The sequence below is a fragment of the Bidens hawaiensis genome, unplaced genomic scaffold, assembly GCF_021521415.1.
Source record: "Bidens hawaiensis isolate Kalapana, Puna unplaced genomic scaffold, B.hawaiensis_p1.1 tig00062130_1, whole genome shotgun sequence".
Classification (NCBI taxonomy): Eukaryota; Viridiplantae; Streptophyta; class Magnoliopsida; order Asterales; family Asteraceae; genus Bidens; species Bidens hawaiensis.
In genome coordinates, this window is record NW_027501142.1 from 2,787 (window position 1) to 16,762 (window position 13,976).

General features: G+C 37.6%; 2 protein-coding genes and 2 non-coding genes across 4 annotated transcripts; 1 reads left to right on the forward strand and 3 right to left on the reverse strand.

Moving 5' to 3' along the window:
• The first annotated feature begins 1,623 nt into the window (after nt 1-1,623).
• On the forward strand, nt 1,624-4,696 carry LOC143603551 (transcription factor GTE4-like). The gene is made up of 5 exons (XM_077080331.1): nt 1,624-3,694; nt 3,774-3,819; nt 3,909-3,989; nt 4,067-4,143; nt 4,320-4,696. Exons 1-4 carry the CDS (start codon nt 2,162-2,164, stop codon nt 4,126-4,128), a joined length of 1,722 nt encoding a protein of 573 aa, XP_076936446.1. The 5' UTR covers nt 1,624-2,161; the 3' UTR covers nt 4,129-4,143; nt 4,320-4,696.
• A 3,660-nt stretch (nt 4,697-8,356) lies between these two features.
• On the reverse strand, nt 8,357-11,186 carry LOC143603546 (multiple organellar RNA editing factor 8, chloroplastic/mitochondrial-like). The gene is made up of 4 exons (XM_077080325.1): nt 10,785-11,186; nt 9,391-9,488; nt 9,190-9,255; nt 8,357-9,026 (listed from the first exon to the last, which is right to left on the reverse strand). Exons 1-4 carry the CDS (start codon nt 11,153-11,155, stop codon nt 8,494-8,496), a joined length of 1,068 nt encoding a protein of 355 aa, XP_076936440.1. The 5' UTR covers nt 11,156-11,186; the 3' UTR covers nt 8,357-8,493.
• A 1,608-nt stretch (nt 11,187-12,794) lies between these two features.
• On the reverse strand, nt 12,795-12,895 carry LOC143603554 (U6 spliceosomal RNA). Its single transcript, XR_013148080.1, has one exon. It is a non-coding gene; the product is annotated as a U6 spliceosomal RNA (small nuclear RNA).
• A 489-nt stretch (nt 12,896-13,384) lies between these two features.
• On the reverse strand, nt 13,385-13,488 carry LOC143603552 (U6 spliceosomal RNA). The gene has a single exon (XR_013148079.1). It is a non-coding gene; the product is annotated as a U6 spliceosomal RNA (small nuclear RNA).
• Between the last annotated feature and the right edge of the window lie 488 nt (nt 13,489-13,976).

A 13,976-nucleotide genomic window follows, 5' to 3' on the forward strand; every position in this document is an offset into this window, starting at 1 on the left:
TCGGCTTAGATCAAGTGTTTTCGGCTATACTTAAGGATTCTCGGCTAAAACTAGTTCTCGGTTAAAACTAGTTATCGGCTAAAACGTGTTCTCGGTCAATAAAAGTGTTCTCGGTCGTCAAACTCAGTTTCGGTCGGCAAAACTGTGAACACTTTTGGGTTTGGTTTACGTGATTTGGGCCTGGTTTTATTTACTAGTTTTTTTTTCAACTATTTCGTCATCTCAAGTATTTTCTCTACATCATATCACATCAAACGTACCCGAATCTACTACCCTCATTGTATAAAACATGGTCATGTGACGATCACACCCTTAAATCATAACCGAATTCACGGTGATAAATGGGTATTTCAACGATGAGATGTTTTTGTTTATTTTTTTTTTGATTTTTTTTATGATTGATTATTTTCTCAAATTATCAATACGCTAAGTTAATTTTTATAACATATTATTTTGTATCCTCATGAATTTTCACAAAACATAATAAATTTTCATGTTTCGTCATTGTAGCATGTCTTTTTCCCGCCTCATCCACGTTAATCGTCGCACTGGGAACTTGGGCCGTAGCATGTCATCCCGCATTGCTAAGGGAATCGTGGAAGCCCTCCCAACTATCATCTCTCAGCTCCAAACCGTGAATGCCGCTGCTACCCATGTGAATCAGGATCCACAGTTTGTTTAAAAAAAGAAAAAGATCTTAAAAACTACTTATATGGTCTTAAATAAGAAGCTAATATCCAACATCTTCACATTTCTTCACATCCTACCAACATCCAATGTCCACCACCACCACCACCACCCACCGTGCGCCACCACCCACCACCACCACCACCCACCGTCCGACACCACCACCACCTACCATCCACCGCCACCACCACCACCCACCGTCTGACGCCACCACCGTCAACCACCCACTACCACCACCCACCGTCGACCACAACCCACTACCACCACCCATTGTCTGCAACCACCGCTGCCACCACCACGCACCTTCCACCACCCACACCACCACCGGCGGCCACAAACCATCGTCCACCACCACTGCCCATCACCACCATTACCCACCATCGGTCACCATCACCGTTCACTACCACCGTCCACCACCCACCACAACCATCCATCACCACCGTTCACCGCCTATCACAATCGTCTACCACCAATCGTCAACCACCACCCACTTCCATAGTTCGTACACCGGGTACTTCCATGCTCCGTACACCACTACTAATTATTTAGCAGCCTACAAACGTTAAATGACTTCTATCTATTGTGATATATATGATATGTTACTAATTTTCAGCTTATGCAAACGATATCCAATTTATAAAACAAACAGTATTATATTTTCAGATTGCAAACCTTCAGACCACATATTCAGTTGTAGACATAAAATCAGATGAAATCAGATTGCAGACAGTTTTTGTCTTAAAAAACAAACAACACCTTAATAATGTTTTAAATATTTTAAATTGATTGTTTGATATAACAAACGAGCTAGATCTTGCTATGTTACGCGTCTCACGGTAAAACTAATTTAGTGAATAATAATAATAATAATTCGTTTTAACTTTATTAATAAAGTATATAGGTGCATATATATATAAAAAACCAATCGCAAACACAAGCGCGTGCTCCATCCAACTCACAACATTTCATCACCAACACACACTTCGTTAGATTTGGGGCTCCTCAAGAACACCTTCAAACCCTAATTTCTTTCTTTCTATTTGTTTTTTTTTAATTTCCAATTTCCATTTTATTATTATTATTATTATTATTATTTTTTTTTAAAAAAAAAAAAAAAAATCCCAATTCCAATTTCCCACTTTCGTTCCATCATCATCTTTATCTTCCCGTTGAAAACCCTAATTCAACCCAATTCCGTACAGATTCCAATCTCTGTAATCCTTCAATTCCAACCCAATTCAACCCAGATCTGATTTCTTTACCCAACCAATTGCAATTACCCGCCTTCAATTTCACGTCTTGAGTTTCAATTTTGAAACCCTAGCTTCGTTGACCGGTTCGATTTCTTGATTTCTTTTGGGGAAATTGATAACCCGGTTCGGATTTGTGTAGATCTGATGCTAGGGTTCCGTTAATCGGAATTCTAGGGTTTGAATTTGGTGAATTTTTGTGAATCTTGTGTTTTGGTATATGTATGGATTCAGGGGTATTAGATGCTGATAGAATAAGCAAAGAGAAGAGCAAGTGGGGTGAAGGTAATAATAATAAAGTTTACACCCGACGCCCGAAAACAACCGCCGTTGTCGCCGCCACCGACACCGTAAATAACGACCGAACCGTAGTTGTAGAACCGGGACCGGGACCATCCGATAATAATAATAATAACGATATTGATAATAATAATGAGGTGGAAAAGCCGGTGGTTACGGTGGTGGATGGATGGGTGAAGATTAATATAAAGGTTGCGAAGACGAAAGGTGAGATAGTTGAGCTTAAGGAAACGATGAAAACCGAGCTGGAACGAGTGAGACGGTTAGCTCAGCGGGTTGAGGATAAGGAAGCGGAGCTAACTGCTTTTTCGACGGAAGTTGTTACGGACGGTTTGGGTTACAACGGTTCGCGGTATTCAGGTAATGATTTGGTTGATAGAAGAGCTTTACTTAGAGTTAATTCGGAAATGGGTGCGAGTTATACGAATAGCGGGATAAGGCCTTTTAGACAGTTGAGTGTTTCGGTTATGAATAATAATAATCATTATCATCATCATTATGGAGTTGGTGAGTTTTTGGAGAAGGAGAAGAGGACACCGAAGGCGAATCAGTATTATCGGAATTTGGATTTTCTTCTTGGAAAAGATAGATTACCGCCTGAAACGAACAAGAGGCGTAAGTCGAATAGTGGGAGAAAGGTTAAAGTGTCGAATAATATGTTCAAGAATTGTAGCAATTTGTTGCAGAGGTTAATGAAGCATAAACACGGGTGGGTGTTTAACGAGCCGGTTAACGCGCAACAGTTAGGGCTTCATGATTACCATGACATTATTAAGCATCCGATGGATTTGGGCACAATTAAGAGCCGGCTTGCGCAGAACTTTTACAAGTCTGCAATGGAGTTTGCAGAGGATGTTCGGTTGACGTTTCGTAACGCGATGACGTATAATCCGAGAGGGCAAGATGTGCATGTGATGGCGGAGGTGTTATCGGAGATATTTGAAGAACGGTGGGCGTTGATTGAAGCACAATCGAATCAAGATTTGAGATACGGGATGATTTATGACGCAAACACACCGACTCCAACTTCAAGAAAGGTTCCTCATTTTGCGCACACGCCTGCGAGAATGTTGTACCGGTCAGAATCTTTGAACTTGCCTGTGCTGACGAGGCCAACGCCTGCGCCAGCTGTCAGGACACCTGTACCGAAGAAGCCGAAAGCTAGGGACCCGAATAAGAGGAACATGACTTATGAAGAGAAGCAGAAACTTAGTACAAATCTTCAAAGTTTGCCTTCCGAAAAGCTAGATAGTATTGTGCAGATTATTAAAAAGAACACTTCGCTTTCTCAACAAGATGGTGAAATTGAAGTTGATATCGATAGTGTCGATATTGAAACGCTTTGGGAACTCGATCGGTTTGTCATGAATTATAAGAAGAATTTGAGTAAGCATAAAAGGAAAGCTGCACTTGCTGAACAAGCGAGGGTAGAAGCCGGTGACGTTAATCAGGCCGTGGTAATTTTTACAAATATTATCTTTTTTTAATTATTTTAGTAAATAAAATCATGTTTTGACTATAGACGTTTAAATGCAGAATCCATCAACGTCCTTCCCGGAGCCCTTGAAAGAAAATAAAACGAGTAAGATTTTTCAAGAATTACATGATTTAATTTATTTGTCGTTTTGGTAATTCTGATGATTTAAAAGCCGTGTTTTGATGTTTATGCAGATGAAACGAATCGTCCGAGTACGCCTCCTAATGGCAGTAGTTCAAGCAGTTCTAGCAGTGATTCTGGATCTTCTTCAAGCGGTAATTAACTAATAATCTTATCTCATTTAAGGTAATAGTTATATATGGTCATACGGGTTTAATTGTTATTGCTGCAGATTCAGATAGTGATAGTTCATCTGAAGATGGATCAGACGCGGGTCATTCGCCTAGAACCTGAACGGTATAGATTAAGGTAAGCGCGAATACATATTTCAAAAAGATATTATACATACAAGGCATGGAAATATATAGTCATATATTAATTGTTATTTCCAGTTTTGCAATGTCGATATTACGCAATAAATAAATTTTCATATATGAGGCGTAACGTTTACCTGTATGCTTATTTTGTTTGTTTTGTTTTTGCAGTTTGTTGCAGATTATGAACAGCTGACAATCTCCTAACAAAGAATGTTTCTGCTATTGGCCCAACCACATCATCTGTTGGTTACAAAACATAAAGCTTTTAAAAAAAATGGTATTTGACTTGGAACATGTTGATTTGTAAGTAAAGTTGAAAAGATAATGGTTTTTTTAGGAAGTAGGTGTATGATATAAAGATGGGTGGTAGTTAAATGTGTAAGTTTGTGAGAAGAAACATGTGGTAGTTAAATGTGTCGTCGGTGGTGGTTGTGTTCTTTGTATTTTCCGTAAGTTGTTTAATGAAAACGCGTAGGTAGGTTGTAGTTGTCGGTTAATCTGGTGTGCCTTTGTAAACAGGTTTTCATGGTTAAAAGTTAAAATGGCATGCTTGGTTAAATGTACAGGGAGTGTATGTTTTAAGTGTTATTAGAGCAGTCTCATCCATATTTGACCGGCTCAATATGACAACTTTGCGTGAAAAGAGGTTTAACAAATGAATTTGTTCGTATTTAAGTTTAATCGAACCAATGAACGCGAGTTAAATGGATGAATTAATGGATTTTCTTGTATAAGAACGAAAATTTTCTTTGTTAAAATCTTGGCATGGGTGTGTTTCCATTTAATAACATATACATAAATGAACATATTTTTGTTTGTGTTTCCTCACTTAGGCACAATCATGAGCAATTAAGTGATTATGTTTTAACACTTGCAAATTTATATATTTTCCTAAAGCAAATTTTTTTAGTGTATATGTTTTCCTAAAGCATGATTTCTTAGTGCATAACTTATAATATTTTTTTATATATGATTAAGGAAAAAAATTATTCTCAAAAATTTAAAAAGAGATGAAAATGTGTCTTTAACATATACAAGTAACATAAAATATTCGGCTAAAAAGTAATTTATTAGCGCCACCTTCACTTCTTAGTGGGTGTGGCACACTATTACAAGCTAGTTAACCCGCTAGAGATGATCAAAAAAACCGGTTCCGGAACCGGACCCGGTGGAACCGAACCGGACCCGAACCGGTTCCTACCCGATTTTTGTAGGAACCGGATCCTATCTGATTTAACCCGATGATCCGTGACCGGTTCTTGCATTTCTGAGTGGGGCAGAACCGGTTAGGAACCGGTTCTAGCCGTTGGATCGAGTATAGCCGTTGGAAATCGTTTTTTTCGGCCGTTTTTTGACCGTTGGGGTCAAAAATAGCCGTTTTTTGGCTCCCCCAAGCACCCCACTACTAGTATAAATAGGTATTTGGTGTCATGGGTTCATCACAACACTCAAAACGCAAACCTGAACGCAAAAAAATACAAAAAAAACGCTATTACAACGTTTTGAGTTCTCTAATATCTTGTTTTCTCTTCTTCTATATTCATATTTGTTGTTATGGCTGCCTCACAATCATCGGTTGGTCAAGGTTCCAACGCCGAACCAAGTTTCATTCGTATTGTACCTCATAATCGTAATCAAGAGATATGGTGCAATTGAGATTTGGTTGAATTGAGTGACCATTCATTGAAGGCTCGGTGCAAGTTTTGTGGGGTTTATTTAAACCCACTTTCGAATTCAAATTTGAAGAAACACATCGAAAAACCGTATTGCAAGGCGTTGAAAAAGAACGTCGATTCGCAACAAACGCAAATGGATAGTGAAGGCGGAATATTTACATACCAAATTGATCGAGTTCAAGATCGTATGACGAAGTTTGTGATTCAAGAAGCTTTGCCGTTTAGCCACTTCGACAACCCTCGCTTAACCGCCATGATTCGAGATACGCTTCAACCACAATACACTCACGTAAGTCGTCATACTCTTAAACGTTATTGTTTAAAATTGTGGAAGAAGGCCAAAGAGGTACTAATTGCATATTTTGAAAATATAAATACGGGAATAAACTTAACTAGTGATGTTTGGTCGGCTCCACATAGTCTACCCGAATCTTATCTTTGTGTCACCGCTCATTGGGTAGACCCGTCATCGTGGGAAATGATGAAACGCACCATTGCTTTCGAACTCTTTGAGTATCCACATACGGGAGATAATTTGTTTGAAATTTTAGATTATGTTATAAAAACTTATAAACTAGAAAATAAAATATTTTCAATGGCATTTGATAACGCGTCGAATAATACATCGGCGGTTGATAAATTAAAATTAAAATATACGCCGATTTGCAATGGTGTATTTTTCCACTCAAGGTGTGTTGCACATATCATTAATTTAATCGTGCAAGACGGACTTGCTTCGGATGAGGTTACATCGGTTATAAACGATTTTAGACTAATGATACATGAAGTTTTTAAGAAAAGTAAAAAAAGACAAATGGATTATAGAAAATTTTGTAAAGATACGGGAAGAAAAGCTTTGGGAGCTAAATGGGATGTACCTCATCGATGGAATTCCACTTGCATATTGTTTCAAAGTGCTTTGGAACAAAGAGAAACTTTACAAATGTTTCATTCTAGTCTTACCGAGAATGATTTGGCAATCCCCTTTTCAAATGAGAAATGGGAAATTATCAATGACTTATCGACTTTTCTTGAAGTTTTTAAAACATCAACTACGAAACTATCGGGAACGTATTATCCGACAAGTCCCTTGGTTCTTTCGGAGTTATTTTTAATGGTTAACAATCTTAAAGAATTTGAAAATAAAAGTCTAATGTTTTCAAACATCATATTACCAATGAAGTTTAAATTAAAAAAATACTTTCTTGAATTGCCACCGGTTTTTACTTGCGCCGCTGCTTTAAACCCAATGTTAAATGTTACGGGGGTTGAATGTGTGATAGACGAAATTTTTTCAGCCTTAGATATGCATGAAATTGACCCAAACTTTTCAACAGAGGCAAAAAATTATTTTAACTTGAATTTTAAATTTATGTATGACTTTTATTTAAATAAATATGGGTCAAACATACACATGCCTATGCCGGGGGGGTCTTCATCAAGTTCAAGTGCTACTAGAGTACGAGATCCCATGATTAGCCTTATGAACACCGTTCGCAACGTAACGGCTAAAAAACAAAGGGGTAACACCCCTTCAAGCGAACTAGGAAGGTATAGTGCAAATGATTACTCTACCGGTTTATCCGAAGAGGAATATGGCACTTTTGATGTTTTGGCTTGGTGGAAGGTAAAGGAAACCGAGTTTCCGATTCTTGCCACCATGGCCCGTGATTTACTAACCGTCCAAGCTTCTACGGTAGCTTCGGAATCCGCTTTTTCTCTTAGTGGCAGGGTAATATCGGTGAGAAGAACAAGACTAAATTCGGAGTCGGTGGAAATGTGCATTTGCTTAAAGAATCACTTAGACTTAATCGATCGTATTCAACACTTAATCACTCTCGAAGATGAAACACCACTTGATGTTCGAGTGCACGACGAACAAGAAGGCATGGCATTTCTACAAGTAATTCCGAGGAAGAAGTCGCCGCTCAATAATTACGACGAACAAGAAGGCTTTTCTAGAAACAATATGTCACAACTTTATATTTATAAGTTTAATGTTTTGTTAGTTTGTTTTTGAAGATTTTAAAACATGTAACCTTTTTTTTTTTGAACTTCTTAAAATAAATAAAATGAATTTTATGTTAATTGTTTTGTTTATTTTTCATGCTATACAAATACGAATCGTAGTTTAGAATCCAAATCGCAAACGAAAAAAAAAAAAATTTTCTTACACTGTAATCGGTTGGAGTGCAGGAACCGGTTTAGGAACCGGTAAGAACCGGTTCCATAGGTTAGGGGTCCGAGGGTGGGAGAACCGGTTCGGTTCCCTAACCGGTTCGAGCCTAGAACCGGTTTCAAAGGGGGTTTTGAATATAGGAACCGGTTAGGAACCGGTTCCGGTTCCTAGTCCCAAACCGTTTTGAACATCTCTATAACCCGCAACACATAACTTAATGGAAAAAGAAATTATATAATTAAAATGGTAATTTAATAACATAACTTTTCTTTATTTAACAGCATAAAATTACTTTAATTTGTTAGTCTAAACATGCATAGTCAAGATTGCATCAACACAATAAGTAAATGCACTGCTAATAAGCTATACAATAAGCCTTCATATCAGTTCATCAAACCTCAAAACATCATTTGTAAATCAGTACATACAAACCACAGTTTTCATAACCATCTTAGAACCATCAAAAGACCAGAAACCATATAATACCTCATTCATAGTGTGCTTGAGGGGGCATGTCTCTTCCACCTACATCCTGGGCCTGTCCCGCAATTGGTCCCGGCCCATACTGCCCCTGCTGCTGGTAGTTATTAGGCGGTGGTGGACCTCTCATGTTGGTGGGTGGTGGTGGCCTGTTCCAGTTATTTTGCTGTGGTGGCCCGTTCCAGTTATTTTGTGGTGGTGGGCCACTCATATTGTTCGGTGGTGGTGGCCCATTCCAGTTGTTGGGCTGTGGGCCGCTCATGTTATTGGGCTGTGGTGGGCCATTCCAGTTATTGGGCGGTGGTGGGCCGCTCATGTTGTTGGGCGGTGGTGGGCCACTCATGTTGTTGGGCGGTGGACCAGGGGGTCCACGGTTGTTTTGCATGTTCTCTCTTCTTCTCTCAAAATTTCTTGACCGGTCAAAGTTGCGAGGCCTATCGTTCCTCCGGTTTCTCTCGTTGGCCCGAGCATTGTTTCTAATCCACTCTTCATGGTACTTTGGATCATAAGGAACCGCCTTTCCATCAATAAACGGTTCACCTAATGCAAATTATAAAAATTCAAACACCAGCAATTATATTCATAAGTCACTCATTGTTGCAAAAGTGCCTTGGTTTATAACCTAATTCATCTTCAATTATCTAGAAATGAACCATAAATTGTTTAATAAATAATAATTGGGGATAATGAAAGAATTTAATACCTCCATAATCCTTGTTCTTAACATCCAGGTAAGAGTCAGGTAGCACCCAACGAACTCCAGGGAGTTCTGTTACATGAAATAAAAAGTTAAAAACTTATTCTTTAAAAACACAACCAAGAAACAACATAATCTGAAAGTTCTTATTCTTTAAAAACACAACCAAGAAACAACATAATCTGAAAGTTTCAAAGATTCAATTACCTTTAAGCTTATAAGACAGTTCTTCAGATACTAGAGCTCCAAAAGCAAAATAACATCTAGTTGAAACCGAGTAGATTTTCATCCTTGCTTCATCATAACTGCAAAATCATAATCACAATATGGGTGTTCAACGAATCAAATTTTGAATACTTGAATCATTCAAATTTATGAACTTCGAAGCTGAATTCAAAACCGAGTTCACTCAAAATATTAAAATTTGATTCGAATTTGATTACTAAATCGAATTTAGACTTTTTGAATCGAACACTAAACACCCCTAGTTGACAAAATGCTCTAGAATTAGAAATCAAATAGCAAACCGTTAAACGAAGTAACAAGCTAAATGAACGAGAAATCAAATAAAAAACTTAAAGCCAAATGTTGCATATATAAACATAGGAAAAAGTTAACGTACAAATGAAATTACATCATCATACTCAGTAAATCACACCAATAGTAAAGCTACGATGGGGTCTGAGGAGGGTAAGATGTAGACAACCTTACCCCCCCCCCCCCCCGGTTGGAATAGAGAGGCTGCTTCCGGTGAAACCCCCGACTCGATAGTAGTTGTGCATCAAGCCTTGGACATAAGGCACATAGCACTAACCCATCGGGACACCGGCCGATTGGTGCATATACCCTTGTCTTTCGGCTATCAACACCACTACATGATGCATGATTAGCCTTCCGTCACTTTTAACGTTATTTTCACAAATTAGTAAAATTACGTCAAAATTTGTGCAATTTCACTTTTGCCCCGCCGAGGGCCCACAGAGTAATTGTGAGAATCAAGTAAAGTAGTTATGTAATTACATCAGATAATTACTCTATGATGTAATTACATAATTACTCTACTTGATTCTCACAATTAGCACGATAATTTCATTTGTAATTGATCCAACCCTATAAACATAAATTTATGTGTGCATATATAAGATAAAATGCATAACTTGAATTCAGATTTCAAATCGAAAATCATATAGTCGTATTCGATTCAAAACTTAATTACTAAATTCAATTCAAACTTCGATTTTTTCGAGTCCTGATTCAAATATTGAGCACCCATGATTACATATGATGTGTACTAAGGGTGTGTAATTACTAGAGATGCAAACGAGCCGAGTTGCTATCGAGCTACCCAAGCTCAAATTGATAAAAAAGCTTAAAACGAACCAAGCTCTTTTAAACAAACCGAGCTCTTTTATGACAAAATGCATAATTTGATTTCAGATTTTGAATAAAAAACACACTTTGTATTCAATTCAAAACTTGATTACTAAACACATTTCAAGTTTTCGAGTCCGATTCAAATACTGAACACCCCTAATTACATTTTTTAAATTACATATCAATCAAATTGTATAAAATGAGATAGAACAAAATAATAATCTGACCTGCCAACAACTTTAGCTAAAGTATTAATATACGACTCAATAATCTCATCTCTAGTGGGCTCGCCTTCGGGTTTCTCAACGACCACAAGCCAGTGCTCAAAATCACACCCGTCTAAAAGAATCGTCTCCTTTGGAGGCCTATTGGACCAGTTCGGGTTCGAATCGTTTAACGAAGAAGTCGTCGGCCGTGTGGAGAACGTGCGGACGTTATCGGCGGCGGCGGAAAGAGAGGATCGTCGGAAGTTGGCGGCGGAGACGGCGGCGATGGGACGGAGGCGGAGGAAGTGGGAGGTGGTGGTGAATGAACGATTTGGGGTTAGGGTTTGGTGTACGTAGGAGAGGAGAGTGCGAAGGAGAATACGAGTTGTCATTGTTAGGGTTTGGTTTGGAAGATGTGTTTGTGTTTGTGTTTGTGTTTGTGTTTGGAAGAAGATGATGGGGATGAGGGTTTAGGGGGGTATGTGAAATGTCGAAATGGCCCTTTGAATAAGTATGTAAAATATCTATTATCTATTAAGTTACGTCCGGTAGAAGTTATAAAATGAGGAAGATTTTTGACACATGACGCTATTTTATCGAATAAGTTATTTTTATTTTAGGGATTTCAGTAGTTTGTAACTCAAAAATCACTCCTCCCCTGGCGGCATACCTTTATCACCCCCTCCCCCAATTCATCATTTTGTAGTATAAGGGGTGGTGGTGTAGCCCAAATTCGCCCAAAAACCTCCTACTTATTGCTCCACTACATACACTCTTATGGTGGTGTTCAGGACTCCTTATTTTTTTTATTTGTTTTAAAGGTCGAATGAATTAAGAAAGAGAGGCTAATTACAAGTTGTAAGAAGCCAAATAAGAATACAAACAAAAGAAACCGGGAAGACAATTATAAATAAAAGTTCACAAAATCAAACAAACACCAAGCTTCTCAATCTAAATTTGCTTTCCGATGTCTAATTTTCATCCATAAGAACGAGGTAGCCTTGGCGTCATTCACCACCTTATCCTCTAAGAACATGATACATTTAAAAATCCAATCATTCTGAGTCTTTCAAATCAACCACAACGTGACAAGAGAGATAGCTTGGATTGTTTGACAAACAACTTTGTTGCTTTTATGTTTATTAGGGAGTTCCAACACCTATTCAACCGATAATAAACCCGAAGAGGCCGGAACTTTAACCCAATTATGAATAAAATACCAAATTTGTTTTGAAACTCGACATTGAACCATGAGATGAGCCGAAGTCTCTGGAAACAATCCGCATAAAGTACAGTTGTCCTCCTCAACATGAATGCCCCTATTTATTAGAGCGGTTGTTGTAGGTATACGGTCGATTAAGAGTCTCCATATAAAGCAATTCACTTTTAGAGGGATGATTCTTGTTGTCCAACTCCCATCTTAAATCTTTTGTAGTGAAATTTCCTTCCTTTCCATCTACAAGTTTCGATAACCATCTATCCGACCCCATCTAACCGTTTCATGGCTAGAAGATCCTCGCACTTGGTTAACTCAGCCCTGACTAATCTCGAATTTGGTTCTTTCCATCTCCATATCCAACTAGCAATCTTTTAGCAAGACATCCTTATGCTTTTCTAAGGAAAAAAGGGCTGGAAACATGTTTCTAAGAGGTTCCTTACATACCCAATTGTCAAGCCAGAACTTGTTTCAACGCTCGGGTTTTCCCGACCGGAACACCTAGGTTTTACCAACTGATTGTGTCGCGCAACACACGGGCCGTAGTGTTTATACGGGTTGTACCTTATGGGTGACCCAAAGTTCCAAACTTTAACCAAAAAGGATGGTAAAATATAGCAAAAACAAGCAGACTTCAATGAACAGATTATCCATTATTATGAAGAAATACAGGCCTTTAGTATAATTTATACAACCAAGAACTAGAATGTACATTGCAGTTCATATACGGTTATGAAATTTCATCCAACAAACAAGAACCTTAATTGATAATGAGCTAAATAAGGACACGTTTTCATAGAATTCATGCATAATATAAATGATTTAACATTTTCTTTATTTGTGTGTGTCGTCCTTGAGCAGGGTCATGCTAATTTTCTTTGTATCGTTCCAATTTTATTAAATGCCCCAAACAGACAATATTTGCTCCTAGCCTCGAACCCTAAAATTATAATAATTTGCATACTTTATACTAATCTCTTCTCTGAATTTTGTCACTTGTCTTGATGATGTTCTTTGGAGGATAACTAGAAGAACTTTTCTTTAAGAAGATATAGATATAGCATTAGTGTGCAACAAACCGAACCAAACCAAAATTTCTTAATATCATAAGATATTTAGACCAAAGGCTGGACCGACCAATTCGTTTTTCCATCTATGCTCATAGCTCAACTATGGTCTTATTTAGATCTCTTCTGCTATAAGTCATTATAGAAATATGAAAAAAGATGTTATTGTTCATAACTTTATACCATTTTCATCTTTGAATCTTTCTTCTCATACTAGTAAAAAGTAAATTGTAAATGATTGAAACATTGAGAAATAAAAGCAAACAGTCTTGGCACAAACACAAAAGATTTTAAAAAAATGTTAAACGGCATCAAAGATCTTGAAAAAGGATTGGAAATAAAATTGGGACAATTTCCTGATTTGTGTGAGTCATCCTTGAGCAGGGATCACCCTAAACTTCTCTGTATTGTTCCAATTTTATCGGTTGTCCCCGAAAGGAAATTGTTTGATCGTGGCCTCGTGCACCGCAAACATGTATAATATATTCTTTTTATCTGTTCATACACCCTGATATGTTTGAAATTTTCTCATAAAGTTCAAAACAACTTCAATAATACATATCCTAGGTTGATTTTATGATAGCATTTTTAAACTGAAAATTGCTTAGAAATATATAATACATATAATCAACCTATGATAATCCAGGAAATTACAAAATTCCATCTGTCAGTGAGATTCCTTCAAATTCAATGTTTCTTTCCTGAAAGATACAACACTAGTTTAATTTTGCCAGCAGCTAGAAAAAGTTACAATATATATGAAATGTCTAGAATACCCTTGTCTAAAAACTACAAAACCAATAACAATATCAAAGATACACACACATTGCTTAATGACGCTAAAGTTGAAATACACATCCAATAAATAGATTTCACAACTTCCATGTCTTAGTGTTGAAACCTTGTGTTAGTGTTCCATGTTTAAAATCA